Genomic DNA, 18889 nt, shown 5'->3' with positions numbered 1-18889 from the left:
TCTAACAAGCGGGGCGAGGGTAATGAAAAATCTGAAACACAGAAACGCATTCTGACAGATAGCAAATTTGTCTGCCCGCTGCAAGTTGAGCACACATACAGACACCCCTCCACGGCTCCTAATCTTCAGCTTGTTAAGTATATAAACATGCAGGGAGAGAGTTATTTTGCCAACATCTACTTAGGCATTAAAAAAATTTATCTGATCAAGAGAATAATCCGATCTGACTATCAACTGTCAATTTACAAGGCCATGTCGGCACACCCCTTACGACCATGTTTCACACTGTGTGTGTGTGTGTGTGTGTGTGTGTGTGTGTGTGTGTGTGTGTGTGTGTGTGTGTGTGTGTGTGTGTGTGTGTGTGTGTGTGTGTGTGTGTGTGTGTGTGTGTGTGTGTGTGTGTGTGTGTGACGTATGTGTCTGTGTTACTGTCTTACTGAGCACACATCTGTATATATTAACCTGTTTTTTCTGAAAAACTGCATATCAACCTGTTCTACAGGTCCACTCCTCAGTAAAATGCACATGACAGCCTGCTTGGAGCTTGTCAAAAGGCACCTAAAGACTCTCAGACCATGAGAAACAAGATTCTCCTTATGGTGAAGCATGGTGGTGGCAGCATTGCTGTGGGGATGTCTTTCAGTGGCAGGGACTAGGAAACTAGTCAGAAATGAGGCAAAGATTAACTGAGCAAAGCACAGAGAGATCTTTGATTAAAACCTGCTCCAGTGCGCTCAGGACCTCAGACTGGGGTGAAGGTTCACCTTTCAACAGGACAAAGACCCTAAGCACACAGTCAAGACAATGCAGAAGTGGCTTCGGGACAAGTCTATGAATGTCCTTGAGTTGCCCAGCCAGAGCCCGGAATTCAACCCAATCAAACATCTCTGGAGAGACCTGAAAATAGCTGTGCAGTGACACTCTCCATCCAGCCTGACGTAGCTTGAGAGGATCTGCAGAGAAGAATGGGAGAAACTCCCCAAATACAGGTGTGCTAGGCTTGTAGCTTCATAACCAAGAAGACACGAGGCTGTAATCGCTGCCAAAGGTGCTTCAACAAAGTACTGAGTAAAGGGTCTGAATACTTATGTAAATGTGATATTTCAGTTTTTATTTTATTTTACAAATGTGTAAACATAAAAAAAAACAGTTTTTGCTTTGTCTTTATGAGGTATTGTGTGTAGATTGAGAAGGAAAAAAAACAATTGAATCAATTTTAGAACAAGGCTGTAACGTAAACAAATATGGAAAAAGTCAAGGGGTGTGAATAGTTTCCGAATGCACTGTACCACACCCCCTCAAGCCTTATTGCTCAAATATAGTTCACCTTATCCACCGGAGGTGTCCAGTCAAAGCTGCTATACTAAAGCTGTCCAGTAATGCAATAAACACTGGTTACATTTCACCATTTGTTACTTTAATTAAAAAGCTGTGATTAAAGTACTAACACAAAGCAAAAGATATTCAGACATAGTATTAATTTTTGGTATTTAATGAGTAACAAAATCTGTAACATACAGTAAACATAAAATATCTCTATAAAATATATTGGAATGCCTCTTCTTGTAGAAATGTCGGTCTTTGTTTCTTTGTTTTAATAATCACTGCTAGGATTAGAACCCTTACAATGTAATAGGATACATATGCATCCAATCAGATAACACGATGACTCATGACAACGTATCAAAATAAATATGTTTTCTACCATAGCATTGTACACATAAATGTTTAGGACATATCCAACTAGGGATAGGGGTTTGACATCTGTTCAATACTTGAATAGTATCATTCATTTTGTTGGATATCCGGATATTGAAAATACTTGTGTTTTTTTAACTTAAAGACTCTATTCAATCAGTTCCGCTTTAGCCGACATCCGCATAGTGGTTGTTTTGGTGGTGTCTGAGGTGGAACTGGAATGCAGACTAGCAGAAAAATAAGTGAAACTTGACAAATTATCCAATGGATTATAATAATTTGCTTGTAAAAAAAAAGGGGAGATGCAAAAACATTAATTTGTTTTAATTTAATTTGCTCCATGGCAAGGCGGCCAAGTGTAGGGTCGTCACTAGTTAACACAGCCACAAAGTCATGAACCCCGTCTATTTCTACATTTTCACATCTTAAAATTGGATTTTTAACCTAACTCTCACCTTAACCCTAACATTAACCACAATGCTAACCTTAGCCTAACCCTAACCTTGAATGAAGACCAAAAAGCACATTTTTGTTTTCACAAATTTGTATAATATCGACTTTGTGGCTGTTTTATCTAGTAGCAAACCATGTTTTTGCTACATAGAAAAGCTGTTTGGCTCTCAGATGACTTGCGAATAGGAAGAACTTTACAGCAGGTGTTTCTGATGAATTAACATTGCCATGTTGGTGGGTGGTAACATTTAAATAAAACCCAGCTCTGAAACAAAACATAGGCTGTAAATAATTTGCATTTCATCACATAAGAAAAAAGGCATAAGACTCACAGAAACATCCGAAGTCACACATTCGGATTTGGCATTTCAAGCCCAAATATATCATAATGTACTATGACTAAAAAGATGAATTATTTACATCATTGTGCGACATCACGGGTAAGCTCTGGTCATCGTCTTTCAGCTCGAGAAGTTGATTTCTACTGTTGTGGGTGTTTAAAATAGACCTATACATTTTTTTTCTATCAGAAATGTATATTCACACAAGTATTCAAATACTAACATCCGTTCGGTTATTTGAATATTTAAATAATCATGCTCATCCCTATATCCAACATCATAATTTGGCATGGAACACTGTGTGTCACACTGTTTGTACTGTGGCCCACAACATGAAGACAGACACACACGCGCATACAGACACATGCATGCCCACATACGAACTCTGTCTCTCTCGCACTCACAGACATACATAGACACACACAGGATATATCCCAATGAAAGATTCTGAATGTAGTTCCTCTTTTTTGTATTGATAGACTGCATCATTTATACACATCTGTCCAGCATTGTGGCTGTGGCTGCCTACACATGGATGCAGTAAAGCTGTGTTTGGTTATTGGTCATAAAGCCCTCACTGTCTGTGCTGTGGTGTGGTCTGTGTGCTGATGCAGCGTCCCTGATGCCATATGAAGCACACGTGTCTCACTATGATCTCTAATGCTAATATTAGCCATAACGTATTGTATAGTTACAGCTATGCTATATGTGGTGATAGAGATATCGAGGCTGTGTCAACACTCCTACCTAGCTTCCTTTCCTTGTCGCCTCTCCTTAAATGATCACTGTTCTGAAAACTCAGCATTTTCTGAGACAATTCCGGGACCTCTCTGGTCATTCTAGGTCAGGGGTCACAGAAGGAGGGAGATGAGGAAAGGGAGCTGGTTTAAAGTATTATGAGATTGAAGTAGACAGCAGTACTGGTGTCACAGAGCAAGGGACTTTCATTTACAACGAGGCAGCTTTATGAACACATAGACATTACTGAAATGGACTTCTGAATCCACAACACAATGATTTAAAAACATACAAAATACAAAATTGGAAAGTCGAAGCATACCATAAATATGTTATAATATGTACAAAAATATATCTAAAGTTGAACAATAACAATCTCATAATGATAATATATGTACAGTATTTCAATGCCCTTCTAACTATTTACAAAGTGGACTTTAAGGTCCACACACCGCATACGCACACACACACACATACCTCCAGCAGTTTAAAAAATAATGCAGCTATTGGGTGAACTCTATATCTATATCATTGCTGCAGCTCGAATACAGGCAATGCTAGGACAGACCGTTCTGTGAGCTTGTGTGGCCTACCACTTCGTGGCTAAGCCGTTGTTGCTCCTACACGTTTCCACTTCACAATAACAGCACTTACATTTGCCGGGGGCAGCTCTAGTAGGGCAGTAATTTGACTAACTGACTTGTTGGAAAGGATGGCATCCTATGACGGTGCCACATTGAAAGTCACTGAGCTCTTCAGTAAGGCAATTTTACTGCCAATGTTTCTCTATGGAGATTGTATGGTTGTGTGCTCGATTTTATACACCTGTCAGCAACGGCTGAAATAGCCGAATCCACTCATTTGAAGGGGGTCCACATACTTTTGTATATATAGTATATCTGATTGGCCAGCGGTAGGCCTATAGGTGTACTTGATTTGATCTCCACGACCACTGGGTAGGCAGAGTTTGTACCTTAAATTATTAAAAATGGGAACACTTCGACTACCTGGCAAGCAGGGCAGCTGAATGAAGAGCACCTACCGCAAACAGAGCAAAACAATTAAGAACGCAAGGCTTTCTCGTTGGGCTTTTTACAGAAATGTTTGGCGATCGACTAGGAAAGCCTTGGAGATGGACCAGTTGGTGACCACTGATCGAGACTATGTTCTAAATGTCCTTGATGTGTTTTTGAGTTCCAGAGTGTGTTCTAGAGTTCAGTCTCAGATCTGTGGTGTGTTCTCCACAGTGACGGCAGAGTACTCTGTCTCAGAGACATGGGTCTGTTCTATGAGCCTGGCCAGGCCTGTACGTGTGGAGTACTTAAAGATGAAGGCCTTCATCAGGTCGTAGCGGTAGTTCCTGTTGAGGAAGTTGTAGAGGATGGGGTTAACACAGCAGTGGAGCAGGGACAGACACTGGGTGAGGTGCAGAGCCACGTAGAGGGCGTTCTCCAGCCCACAGCTCAGAGGAACCAGGCCCAGCAGGGAGAGGGCATCGGCCAGGAGCACCCCGTGGTAGGGCCCCCAGCATCCGAGGAACACCACTATGTAGGCCAGGATCACCCTGCGGCTCACACGACGCTCCTGCTCCACTGCCGAGGAGGAAGAGGAGGAGGAGGAGAGTGCTTTGGCCAGGAGGGCATAGGCCAGAGCGATGACAGGGAAGGGGATGATGAAGCCAAGCAGGATGAAGCTCAGCTGGACCCCTACCATCCACTCCCTAGGGTGTTCCTCTGGGTACACAGGCCTGCACAGCACTACCTCCCCTTGTGATGACTTCAGAGCCCGCAGGAAGTATGTGTCCGGCAGGGAAGCCACCAGAGCCAGGAGCCACACCCCCATACATACGCCGTGGCGAATCAGCTTCCGGCGCCGGCCCCCATGCTCACTGTCGGCCGGCCGTGTCATGCTCAGGTAGCGGTCGACGCTCATGCAGGCCAGGAAGAAGATGGAGCTGAAGAGGTTAACGGAGAAGAGCAGGTGGGTGAGCTTACACGCCAACTCGCTGAAGGGCCAGTGGCTGTGCTGTGCCAGGGAGCTCACCCACACAGGCAACGTGATGCACACGCACAGGTCAGCCGCCGCCAGGTGGGCGATGTAAAGGTGGGTCTCGTGGCGAGGGGATGTGGTGCGCTGGGCGCGGATGTTGATCCAGAGGACGAGGCTGTTGGCGGCCAAACCGACCACGAAGATGAAGACGTAGAGGATGCACATGGAGTGGAGCAGGGCGCTGCGGTCGAAGGCTGTGGGACAGCCACCCATCTCCACGCGCGTCCCGTTCTCCAGGAGGCCTGTGAGGTTCAGGTCCTCCCACGTGTCGAACAGCTCATCCAGATCGAAGCTGTTCATCCTTCTGCCGTATGCTGGGAACGATCACGCACACCTCACTGATCTGGGATCTGAAGACAAGACAAGAAGATAGCAGCCCATCAGTCCTGATCTCAATCTGTCTGTTTGCCATGTCACAGTAAATGTTTGAACTATATTTAGAGAGCGCTGCCCTGAGTTCCTTTGACTTTTATTAACAAGATCTCAACCCATCAGTCCTGACCTCACTCCGTTCCTGGGGAAGAGCTAGATCAGAAAAGCAATTAACTTCTTCACAGAGCCCTGCATTCTACAGTATGTTATGAGATCTAATAAGCACCCAAATGAAATTAACACAAAAAAACACATAACTTTTTATTATACTCCACCAGATCTGAAAAATATCTAAATGTAGTTAACTCTTAAAACAATGCTTTATTAATTCATAATGGCTCTGTTGTTTTGGGATGATTGAGGAATGACTGCCAAAGCTATCTTTTGCCATCCAGTCAGAGGGCAGCACCAGCTATGTTGCCATTAGTCCAAAAAACACAACATCCAGATTAAGGGAGGATCACATCGCAAGAGGATCAAAGGACAGCTCTGTCATAACCACAACTATGTAATCTGAAAACATTTGAGACTGATCACATACAGTACACACACACATGCAAAGGGATCCTACACACTCATGCAACATGCATCATGAACACTTACACACACACAGCTCAATATTTTATTTTATTACAGCACAACCTCTGACCTCTCTGTATGTCTGATTATGATTGGTCCTCTTACACTCAGGTATGCCTCCCTTCCCCTGACAGTCACAACATGACGGGAGGGATGTGAGGGATTGAAGAACAAACCCTAGACATGAAAACCATGAATAATATAACCTCTCCTTTTCCTCCTGATTGGCACTTATGACCACAGACAAAGACGTGGGGAGACATCAGAGCCTGGTTATCAGTGTTTGCCACTAGCGCCAGCTGTCGGCTATATCAACCGGTTACACACTAATTTCCAGCCGGGTACATTTTCCACTTATACTGAACAAAAATATAAACGCAATATGCAACAATTTCAAAGATGTTATTGAGTTACAGTTCATATAAGGAAATCAGTCAATTGAAATAAATTCATTAGGCCATAGTATATGGATTTCACATGACTGGGCAGGGGTTCAGTCATAGGTGGGCCTGGGAGGGCATAGGCCCAAACACTTGGCAGCCAGGCCCACACACTGGGGAGCCATAATTGTGGCAATTCATATCTTGCTATAAAATACTTTCATCTCAAGAGAGGACAGGTTAATTGTTTAAAAAAGGTTTATGTTTTCTTACCTAGAAAATAGTCCTGATCATATAAGCCTAGAAGATATCCCCCCAAAACAAACAATACACTGAATGAATACACTTTCAGGATCCTGGCTGGCTACTTTTTATATTTGGCTGGCTACTCTGTGTGCTTCTGGAAAACACTGGGTTACCAGGGGGTATAACTACTTTAGACCCGGTCCAGCCACGGTCAAAGACAATCAGCGCCGCTGGGCGATACAGCGTGTTAAAGTGCATTGAAACGTGACCGCTTAGAGCAGCTGGGTGTGTGAGAGCTATGTGAGAGTGTGTGACCGCAGAATACCACGTTGCCCACGCCAAGCTGTCTGCGATATCTGTGACTGAGTGTGTTAGTGCATGTACCTGGAGCAGTGGCCAATATACATGTGTGTGTTGTGTTAGGGCTGCCTGTGGTTTCAGCTCATTCTTTCAGTGATCGTGGCGCTATTCAATCGATAGCCCCTTTCATTGCCATTTGGCACTTGACCCCTTCACCTCTGGCACACAACCTCAAATCAAATAATTTGCATTGGTCACATACACATGGTTAGCAGATGTTATTGCGAGTGTAGCAAAATGCTTGTGTTTCTAGTTCCAACAGTGCAGCAATATCTAACATGTAATCTAACAATTCCAAAACAACTACCAAATCCACACAAATCTAAGTAAATTAATGGAATAAAAACATATACATATAAATATATGGATGAGCAATGGCAGAGCAGCATAGACAAGATGCAATAGATGGAATAAAATATAGTATATACATATGAGATGAGTAATGCAAGACATGTAAACATTATTAAAGTGGCATTATTAAAGTGACTAGTGATCCATTTATTAAATTGGCCAATGATTTCAAGTCTGTATGTAGGCAGCAGCCTCTCTGTGTTAGTGATGGCTGTTTAACAGTCTGATGGCCTTGAGATAGAAGCTGTTTTTCAGTCTCTCGGTATCAGCTTTGATGCACCTGTACTGACCTCGCCTTCTGGATGGTAACGGGGTGAACAGGCAGTGGCTCGGGTGGTTGTTGTCCTGGATGGCAGGTAGTTTGGCCCCAGTGATGCGTTGTGCAGATTGCACCACCCTCTGGAGAGCCTTGCAGTTGTGGGCGGTGCAGTTGCCATACCAGGTGGTGATATAGCCCGACAGGATGCTCTCAACTGTGCATCTGTAAAGGTTTGTGAGGGTTTTAGGTGACAATCCAAATTTCTTCAGCCTCCCGAGGTTGAAGAGGCGCTATCGCACCTTCTTCACCACACTGTCTGTGCGGGTGGACCATTTCAGTTTGTCCATGGTGTGTACGCCAAGGAACTTAGCTTCCCACCTTCTCCACTGCTGTCCTGTTGATGTGGATAGGGGGGTGCTCCCTCTGCTGTTTCCTTAAGTTCACAATAATCTCCTTTGTTTTGTTGATGTTGAGTGAGAGGTTGTTTTCCTGGCACCACACTCTGAGTGCCCTCACCTCCTACCTGTAGGATGTCTCGTAATTGCCTACAACTGTTGTGCCATCTGCGAACGGAACGATTGAGTTGGAGGTGTGCATGGCCACGCCAGTCATGGGTGAACAGGGAGTACAGGAGGGGGCTGAGCACGCACCCTTGTGGGGCCGCAGTGTTGAGGATTGGTGAATTGGAGATGTTGTTTCCTACCTTTACCACCTGGGGGTGGCCCGTCAGGATGTCCAGGACCCAATTGCACAGGACGGAGTTGAGACCCAGGGCCTCAAGCTTAACGATGAGCTTGGAGGGTACTATGGTGTTGAATGCTGAGCTATAGTCAATGAAGAGCATTCTTACATAGGTATTCCTCTTGTCCATATGGAATAGGCCAGTGTACAGTGTGATGGCGATTGCATCGTCTGTGGACCTATTTGGGCGGTAAGCAAACTGAAGTGGGTCAGGTAAGGGTGACAGGTAAGGTGGAGGTGATATGATCCTTGACTAGTCTCTCAAAGATAGTCATATAGTTCAGTTACCTTTGCTTTCTTGGGTATAGGAAAAATGGTGGCCATCTTGAAGCATGTGGGGACAGCAGACTGGGATAGGGAGAGATTGAATATGTCCGTAAACACACCAGCCAGCTAGTCTGCGTATGCTCTGAGGACGCGGCTAGGGATGCCGTCTGGGCCGGTAGACTTGCGAGGTTTAACACGTTCAAATGTCTTACTCACGTCGGCCACGGAGAAGGAGAGCCTACAGTTCTTGGTAGCAGGCTGTGTCGGTGGCACTGTATTATCCTCAAAGCGGGCAAAGAAGGTGTTTAGTTTGTCTGGAAGCGAGACGTCGGTGTCCGTGACATCTTGCCCTTTACTACAGTAGTTTTGTCATTCTCCCTAATAGCAGCAGCTGCACACTTTTCTCTTGCTCTTGCTCTTTCTCCTTCCTCCCCCTTTCATCTGCCCCCCAAAGCAAAAGGAGAATATTCAGATCACAAACGTTTAGTTTCGCCACACCCCAAACACCCAATGAGGCTGAGCTGGTTACAAGATAGATAGACTACCTACCATGAGAGCTAGCAGGGCCTAAAATTAATACCTGCCTGATAGATTTTAGCACTGGCATTGTGAGCATTTCACTCACATTATTTTGTGAATAAAAATAGTCAAGTGTGATCACATGTATAGTCAAGTAAGATCACATTTATAGTTAAAGAAATGCCTCAGTAGCTGTTTTTAAAGTATTTCTGCCGTTTTGTTTCATAGCTGATAAATGAATCGCACTACAACTGGCGGCTGGCGGCTGTGAACATGTGAAGAGCTGATTGAAAGATTTTTAGAAGCGCTGTGCACAGGCATAACATTTGGTCTAATTTACTTGAAACAAAAGTCTATAGAAGTGAGATTTTGTCATTGTGTTTCTTGGTTATTTACATTGTTTTGTTGACAAGCTAGCTTGTTTTTCTAGGTTTGAGATTCAACTGCTACGGATGAGAAGACAATGCCTCTCGTCTAGTCAGACTCGATCTCACAAGTGCAAACATGACTCAAATCGTGCTACCACGGTAACCTCCCGTAGTTAACGGGGCAGGTGAACATGTTGGTCTCATCTGTGGTTTAAAAAAAATATATATTATTTCACCTTTATTTAACCAGGTAGGCCAGTTGAGAACAAGTTCTCATTTTACATACATGTTAGTTTATTTTGCTAACCACTTGACAGGAGCATCTCTATAACAAGAGGCTGCGGACCAAAGAGCTGCACTCCTAAAATGTCGGTTCCAGAAACACTTTTTTGTTTAACCAAATGCCCAATACGCAAGTTTTATGTTTCAGCAAACACTGCATTTGTTAGCCTAATTGTGTATTGTTGCAGACACAAACAACAACACAGAGTTACATTACACAAATATATTTTCTATGATATTTTGGTTTAAAAAATATTTTTTAATGAAATGAAACAATATACCACATTACTTCTTACTAGTAACACAGTTCTTGTTCTAGAAAAATTGCAAAGCATGATCATCAGTTTGTGTTTCGTTTGTGTAATTTTTAAATCTAACTGACACGGTAAGTAAGGCCAAAAAGTTAATGTTATGCCCTGCTCAAAGCCAGTATGTATGAACTTGAGCATTATATTATTAGATTTGGCACCACTGTAAGGATGGCTGTATCTTATTATCGCTGATGATTACACATTAGGCAAGCAGCATGCAGGGCCGATAATGCATTGCAATACAAGACAAAAAGGGAGCAATGAAAGCTGCTTACCTGTGTTAACCTAAGACCAGAGAATGCTGCAGGTGTGACAATAAAAGATTGACGGTCTCTCTTGCTGGAAGAGATCTCTCCTGTTGGTTTCGGCTTTTGTGTTGCAAAAGAAAGGACTCAAAGGAGAGGGATCATGGGAGGGTCCACAAACATCCATATACACTAAATTACTCAACGTATGTGTACATCTGCTCGTTGAACATCTCATTGCAAAATAATGTCCATTAATATGGAGTTGGTCCCCTCTTTGCTGCTTCCATTTAGCCACAAGAGCTTTAGTGAAGTTAGTCACTGATGTTGGGCGAATAGGACTGGCTCGCAGTCAGCATTCCATATTGATCCCAAAGGTGTTCGATGGGGTTGAGGTCATGGCTCTGTGCAGGCCAGCGAGCTTTACACCCCTCCAGGCAACACTTGGCATTGTGCATGGTGATCTTAGGCTTGTTTACGGCTGCTCGGCCATGGAAACCCATCTCATGAGACTCCCGACGAACAATTATTGTGCTGGCGTTGCTTCCAGAGGCAAACTGGAACTCGGTAGTGAGTGTTGCAATCGAGGACAGATGATTTTTACGCCCTACGCACTTCAGCACTCAGGGGTCCCGTTCTGTGAGCTTATGTGGCCTACCACTTCGCGGCTGAGCTGTTGTTGCTCCTAGAGGTTTCCACTTCACAATAACAGCACATAGAGATGACCGCGGCAGCTCTAGCGAGGCAGAAATTTGACGAACTGGCTTGTTGAAAAGGTGGCATCCTATAGAGGTGCCACGTTGAAAGTCACTGAGCTCTTCAGTAAGGCCATTCAATGTTTGTCTGTGGAGATTGCATGGCGGTGTGTTCAATTTTATACACCTGTCAGCAACAGGTGTGGCTAAAATAGCCGAATCCACTAATTTGAAGGGGTGTCCACATACTTTGTATATATAGTGTAGCTGCTAAAGTAAAATGAGATGAGGAAGAGGAACTCTTTAGTTTTAGTTATATATTTGCTATATTGGGAACCTTTTGTACCCAAGCATCTCAAATCGGATCACATTTTTTACCTTTTTACTATGCTATTAGATTACCCATGTGTCACAATTATTATTTTAGAAATGCCTTATAATTCTATCAGAAAATAATTGTTCATAGGCAAGAGAACTACTACATTTTAATCAGTGAGACACACACACACACTTATGTTGGGTAAAACACAAAATTGTCTTGGGTAATTCCATGACATGAGTCCCTTGAGGGTAGTGTAACTTGGTGGATTTTAAAAAAAAATCATAAAAAATATGTTTTCCCATCTCACATCCCATCCCACCAAGAGGTAAAAGAAAAAGAAAAAAAGGACTATAACACATGCCTATTAATTGCCAAATAAAGTAACAGGGTTGATTGTAACAGGGTTGGAGTTTTCATCTTAAATCAGCCATAAATCGCTTTAGGCATTTTCACACTGCATTGTTCATAGCCCCAGGCTTAACCTGTACATATAAGCATTTGTTAACCCGGGCTAAACTTTAGCCCTGGGCGAAGGATTCACACTTGTGTACCAAAGTCCTGGGCTAACAGACGAACACACATGCAACCAACATTCTATCTCTACCAAGCGACCAATGTTATAAGCATTAAGGCATTTATTAACCCATTATTTCCTCTTGCTTCTAGACTTCGATTTCCAACAGCGATGGTTTGTATAAACCTTCCTGTCTGCCTGTCAGACCTCGGAAACAATGTTTCGCTTTTGAAATATGATTTTGCCCCTGTACAGAGAATGCTGTGCATGAACGAGACATGAACTTTTCAGATCTATGCGAAATCATGCAACAATATTATTATAATGGTTTGCTAGCATATATCCAATTAAATATCAATAGAAAAACGATGAAAACTGATTTGAGAGTTTTCTGCCTGTTCAGCTGTAGAGTTTGTTGAGCAGTTGGCTAGAAAAATGAGAAGACGTCAGCCAGCCTGCATAGCAACCGTTTTGTTAACCATAGCAACAAATGTTTTGCATGGATGAAAGTATTTTGTTATTTTGTCCAGTTTTTGTCAGATGGAAGGATGAAATCGTATGCATTGACTTATTAAAATATGAGGAACGCATCACAGGATGTGCAAATTAAGTGCAGCTTTTGTAATTGGACAGAACATGTTATGTGTTTATGATTGGACAGAGAACATTTTATGTGTTTGTGATTAGACAGAGAACATTTTATGTGTTTGTGATTAGACAGAGAACATTTTATGTGTTTGTGATTAGACAGAGAACATTTTATGTGTTTGTGATTAGACCGAGAACATTGTATGTGTTGTTCTTCACCGCGTTTCACACGGGCTGCTTTGGCACCGTGCTTCTGGGTTAGGGTTGGTGCTATCCCACATTAGAATGTGTACTTGCACTAGCCACGGACTAGAATCTCCGTTAGTCCAGGGCTAGTGAGGCTCTTAGTCCGGGCTAAGGTACTATGTGAACGTGCCCCTTGTGACTAGAGGAATGGAAGCTTGTGTGCAACAGCCAGTAGTAATTGAATGCAAGGCTCACAATGTTTTTTTCTTGTTCAAACATTTCTAGCCCGTCATTCTATTCGTAACAGGGTTGCATATTATGCTTGACCCACTCAGTTTTCCACCACAAAACACCAGAAAATGGCAAAAAAGAGTTGAACCAGTTCACCTGCTTTTACATTTGATTAAAGTTCAATGCTTCTTTAGATGTTTTCTTTTAAGCGTTAGTGTCATCATATTAAAACGAGAGTTCAGTTCACATAATAGGATGTTACGAATTTGCAAAACGTTCAATATGTAACACATTTGCGAAACATACAATGTTATAAATTTGCATACCATATGATATGTTACGAATTCTAGCTAGGTGGCTAACGGTAACTAGGAGTTAAGGTTAAGTTTAGGAGTTGTACGTGATGAGAGTTGAACTCGCAACCTTTGGGTTGCTAGAAATTTGCGTTATACACCTACCCATACAATCCGACCAACCACCCTACTTTTGATTTTGCCTTAAGTAACCATCTGTTTTATGTAACCATACCAAACGTAACATATTATGAGGGTTGGGTAGGTTACTTTCTAAATGTAATCCATTGCAGTTACTAGTTACCTGTCCAAAATTGTAATAAGTAAAGTAATTTGGGGATTACCCAAACTCAGTAACTTAATCTGATTACATTCCGTTACTTTAGATTACTTTCCCCAAATGTATGTTACTAATTGAACGGCATCTATTGCAGGATAAATCAATGTTAAACTTCATATAGCTGAACATATATGAATGATTCATTTTACTTTATGGGTTGGTTATCTTGGCTTCTTCTAACCCATCGCTTTTTACTACATATAATAATTTGATTAAAATATATCTTTACATTAAAAACCAGTCTATCAGAATTCCAGTCCTTTGTATAAATGTTATATCCCTTGATCTTCAATAATAGGACTTGGACATAAGGAAGTATAGATTAGCCTAATTGTTTTACCTGAGTATGACCACAAAACTAAGGACTTATGAGCCAGCCCTACTCTGTTGTTTATGATTTTGTTGTCATGGAGGACTGATTGGGGTCATTGAATCGAGTTGAAAAATAAATGCTGTGCTCATGGAGTGGCATGCTTTGAGCACCACTGAAAAGTGCTATTTACATGTGAAAAATGAATGCCATATGCTGCAATTGCTATAGGTATGTTGTTAATCTTTTTGTTGGTGACACTTTGATATCTTGATAATATGCAGCTGTTTAAAGGGCAAATCCACAGATGAAACAATAACAAAACAGTAGCCTTTGTTTTGATAAAAAGCTGAGGGATGGGCCTGGAGAAATGTATTCACTCTCAAATTAATAGTCAGAGCTATGGATGCGAGGACTGACCATCCATGATATTAAAATTATTGTTTTAACCATGTTATGAGGCTATACAGTGTTTGTTTACATTTGCAATGTTTACAAACATTGGAGAAAAACAAGCTTATATTTTGGGTTCTCATGGAGCGTGACAGTTGAACTCAGCTCATGAGGCATTTCTAAGTTATATTCTTCAGCAATCAATATATATTTATTACTCCAAAAATGGATATAGCAACTACAGATTGCCAATTTAAATCTATCAAAAGTGTGCGAGTTTGAGCATGTGTCCATTAGTCCGATGGATTTATTTATTTGATCAGCATGAATTTGATGGCGCAATAAAAGCCCCACTTTTATTCCACAGGCTTGGATCAGCACTATGCAGCTGTTATAAGAGCGCATTTTTCATTGGCTGTCCACTGATTTCAAAAACCATGATTTATAGGCACCTTAAACTTCTTGAATTCAACGACAATTGGGTTCAAATACTCATTTAGATTTGTGAACAGCTGTCCACAACAACCACAGTCCGTAAATCGCAAATAGCTAAATGAGAGCGCAGCAATGATTTACATCAATGCGCTATGTAGATATCAATAATAAGTGATATCCGTATCGCCGTACACTACACCACTGCTGTCACCCACCTCCAAGCGTTTATTCAAATTGGATCATCTTTGAATGCCAACAGCAGTCGCATCATTGGAAGATATACCTTGGACTGTAGCCTACAAAAGCCTATTCCTGCTATTTTCCCGCGATCCATCAAACACATTTGGTGTGTCATCATAGTGGTCTCTGAATTGTGGTCAGACTCGCTCAGGCGGAACAAATTTAAATTTGCGCTTTTTTTCAATGCTGATTTGAATGTCTTTCAGAAAACAGAGAAGTGTCAAATGTTTTTTTTCTCACAAACATCCTTTCTGAATTTAAAAGTAAATCTCGAAGTAATAATCTAGTTTTTCAAACGTATCTGTAATCTGATTACAATATTTTTGTTGGTAATGTACCGGATTACAGTAAAAAAAATGTGTTGGCAATTTTTGTAATCCCTTAGATGTAATCCGTTACTCCCCAACCCTTCATATCATACTAAAGGGTGTGTATCGGATTTACGTACAGAATAATACAAAATGCACTGAGACCAGTTGGCAAAATGAGTGACAGCTTTAAATGAATCATTAACTGCATGAAAAAAAAAATCTTCAGAAATTACTTTTACAAAGCAAAAAATAGTATTGGGCTTCAAAATGGTTGGAGAAATGTTGGGGTTGAGTGTGTTAAAATCTTAGAAGTCACAGAGGTTGCACAGAGTGAATTTTTTTGCACTTTATGAAGTCTGTTCATATTATAAATCTGATTTATAGAATTGTCCATGTATATTAACGGGCACTTCACATTTAATATGACAGGCTTTTAAAATGCAATATTGGTGCACAATTTCTACAAAGTAAAATATTAACGGTTCGCAAAAGGGACTCATTTCGTGGAACGACACATTTACACACGACCTGAAGCCTATCTGAGTGCACATTCAATTCAGTCCCATTGTCTGTCCCATAAATGTGCCGTGACAACAAACCACAATCCTTATCAAATACCAGGGGACTCGGTGTAGTAAACTGGCGGCGCTCATTGAATGCGCACAGCTAATCCGCGCGCCACGCTGCGAATGAGGATGTCTCTATCTATGACTAGAATGACTTGAACAGTTTCAGAGGCCAGTAGTCACATTAGGCTAATATGTTACCCAAAACTACGCTGCAACAATACACAATTAGGCTAACAAATGCAGTGTTTGCTGAAACATAAAACTTGCGTATTGGGCATTTGGTTAAACAAAAAAGTGTTTCTGGAACCGACATTTTAGGAGTGCAGCTCTTTGGTCCGCAGCCTCTTGTTATAGAGATGCTCCTGTCAAGTGGTTAGCAAAATAAACTAACATGTATGTAAAATGCCTTACTTGTTGCCTCTTCGAAGAAATGTCACAGTGTCTCTAGTGCGAAGTGATGTCCAGTTATGTTATGCTTTGTCCGAGATGGGGAGAGATGGTGGTTGTGAGCTCTCCGATATCTGGCTTGACTGAGTGGGTGAGTGTCCGGTCTCCTCCCAGCGATAGTGAACTTGGCCTCATACCTCCCACTGAACTTATTAATATACTGCGTAGTGAGTGATACGCCTTTCAAGGCAAGTCAACACATTCATTGATGTTTCTTTACAAGAGTGGAAAAGGCGTCAGATTTCCTTCCACTTTACATCCCACAAACAATTGCCCAAGAGACTGAAACACGTTTGTGCTTTGTACAAAGCTGGATTTTTGGTGTGCAGAGACTGCCAAAGAGATACGCTAATAGTATTCATATATCATCTGAGATATGTTTATGATAAAAATGTATACTTTTTTGTGTGCACATTCCTCATTTCAAAATGTATAGCAACTAGACTGATTTTGTTGTCATTTTCATTCTTGTGGTTTGGGTGATAGACCCATCTAACTTCATATAACATGTATTGCATTTGCCAATTCAAGCTTGTGGTTGTACCCTATACCATGAATAGTGTATTTAAACTGTGTTATTCCGTTGTGAGTATGAAAATATGTGTTCCCTTCCACACAAATAAAGTTCACAGTCCACACCCGTCTTCTCTCAGTTCCTCTCAACTGTTAGTGACTATTTATGAAACTAAGGTCAACAACATGAAGCTACCCATAGACTCACACCCACAGCCCTCCACTCACTCAGGGCAACCACAAGATCGTCTCAACCCAGCCTCTCCAGACATGTGAGACCAAAACCACCCAATATGATTCAAAGATGTACCAACTGAAAAAAATAAACTGTCTATTACTTTGAGGTCCGTCTGACATCCTGAGCACAATGTCAAACGCAGTGGATGTGGTATAGTCAAGACACACTGGCAAAATTATGTGAAAAAATATCACAAAAAACGTTGACTGAGACAAAAAGAGTTAAAGACAGAGTTAGAGACAGAGAAGAAGTTAGAGACAGAGAAAGAGTTAGAGACAGAGTTAGAGACAGAGCTAGATACAAAAACAGATGGAAACACAGAGTTAGAGACAGAGAAAGAAACAGAGTTAGAGACAGAGAGAGTTAGAGACAGAGTTAGAGACAAAGAGAGTTAGAGACAGAGAGAGAAAGAGAGTTAGAGACAGAGTTAGAGAAAGAGAGAGTTAGAGAAAGAGAGAGTTAGAGACAGAGACAGTTAGAGACAGAGACAGAGACAGAGAAATGGGAAATATATACAAGAAAACTCTTTTTCCCAAACACAGCGTCTAAACTCTGATGTCCAAACACCCAACGCGCCCTAGACCTTCTGTCTGAGGACCAACTAGGGTCACCCAGCCACATAATAATACACACAGGCACAAACGACCTGAGAGCACAGCAGTTAAGGGTGGCCACAACACTGAAGGGAGTGATTGAAAAAGCTTCTTCTACTTTCCCCAATGCACAAGTGGTTATCTTCACCCTGCTACCATGCAAAGAGTTCCACCCTGCCACAATACAGTGGGTAAAGGCAAGTATTTCCCGTGACTGTGCCTCAAAACCAAATGTTTTCCTGGCCCACCACTCCACCCTGGACTTGAACAGCCTCTATGACTAGGTCCACCTCTACAAGGCAGCAGTGCCCACCTTTGCCCGGACTCTAAAGGACATCGCTCTCAAACGTATCCCCAACACTTCACACAGGAGCAACAGATCAATAGACATCCCGCCCAGACGAGCGAGACACCCTCCCAGACCTGCGGGACCCCCCCCCCCTCCCGGACCTACACATAGAGGACCCACGCCAAGAGGGCTTACATCCAGACCACAGCAACACCAGCCACATCCATACCCCCACTCCAACCAATAAACACCCCCACACGTCAACCATGCCCACACCCCATTTAGGCCCCCTCAGTTCAGACCTATGCCCGTCCTGCCCACCCCATGCACCCTACCCCCGCAAAGAGGGACTCAACTTGGAAGTCACACATACGCGCAGGCAGTGAGAGGGCAAACAGGCCCAAACCCCACTCTTACTCTAGCCCAAGCCAATGGCATGTACCAGATGCTCAGCAGGCTCTGTTCACACTTACTGGCCTGAGGCCAAACCACACGACCAACAACATTGGACACTTTATGGAACACAGATCCTTCACTATTTCATCCTGGAATATCCAAGGCCTGAGGTCATCTGCCTTTGGCCTAAAGAGCAGGAACCCGGACTTCACCAAAGAAATCGGTAATACAGACATTGTCATCCTGCAAGAAACCTGGTATAGTGGAGACGGACCCACTGGTTGCCCTCTAGGTTACAGAGAGCTGGTCGTCCCATCCACCAAACTACCAGGTGTGAAACATGGAAGGGACTCAGGGGGTATGCTAATTTGGTATAGCGCAGACCAAACTCACTCCATTAAATTAACTTCTTGGTGACAGGGGGCAG

General features: G+C 42.4%; 1 protein-coding gene across 2 annotated transcripts; it reads right to left on the bottom strand.

The window, feature by feature from the left end:
- Positions 1-1096: 1096 nt before the first annotated feature.
- LOC135519137 (atypical chemokine receptor 3-like) lies at positions 1097-16562 on the bottom strand. 2 transcript variants are annotated; one of them, XM_064944204.1, is made up of 2 exons: positions 16398-16562; positions 1097-5629 (listed from the first exon to the last, which is right to left on the bottom strand). In XM_064944204.1, exon 2 carries the CDS (start codon positions 5577-5579, stop codon positions 4452-4454), a length of 1128 nt encoding a protein of 375 aa, XP_064800276.1. In that variant the 5' UTR covers positions 5580-5629; positions 16398-16562; the 3' UTR covers positions 1097-4451. The 2 variants fall into 2 exon arrangements, with proteins under 2 accessions (XP_064800276.1, XP_064800277.1); XM_064944205.1 differs by lacking the exon at positions 16398-16562 and adding an exon at positions 9958-10083.
- Positions 16563-18889: the final 2327 nt, after the last annotated feature.

Source organism: Oncorhynchus masou, chromosome 29 (genome assembly GCF_036934945.1).
Source record: "Oncorhynchus masou masou isolate Uvic2021 chromosome 29, UVic_Omas_1.1, whole genome shotgun sequence".
Classification (NCBI taxonomy): Eukaryota; Metazoa; Chordata; class Actinopteri; order Salmoniformes; family Salmonidae; genus Oncorhynchus; species Oncorhynchus masou.
The sequence above is the reverse complement of the archived record's forward strand: the minus strand, read 5'-3'. Positions and strand labels throughout refer to the sequence as shown.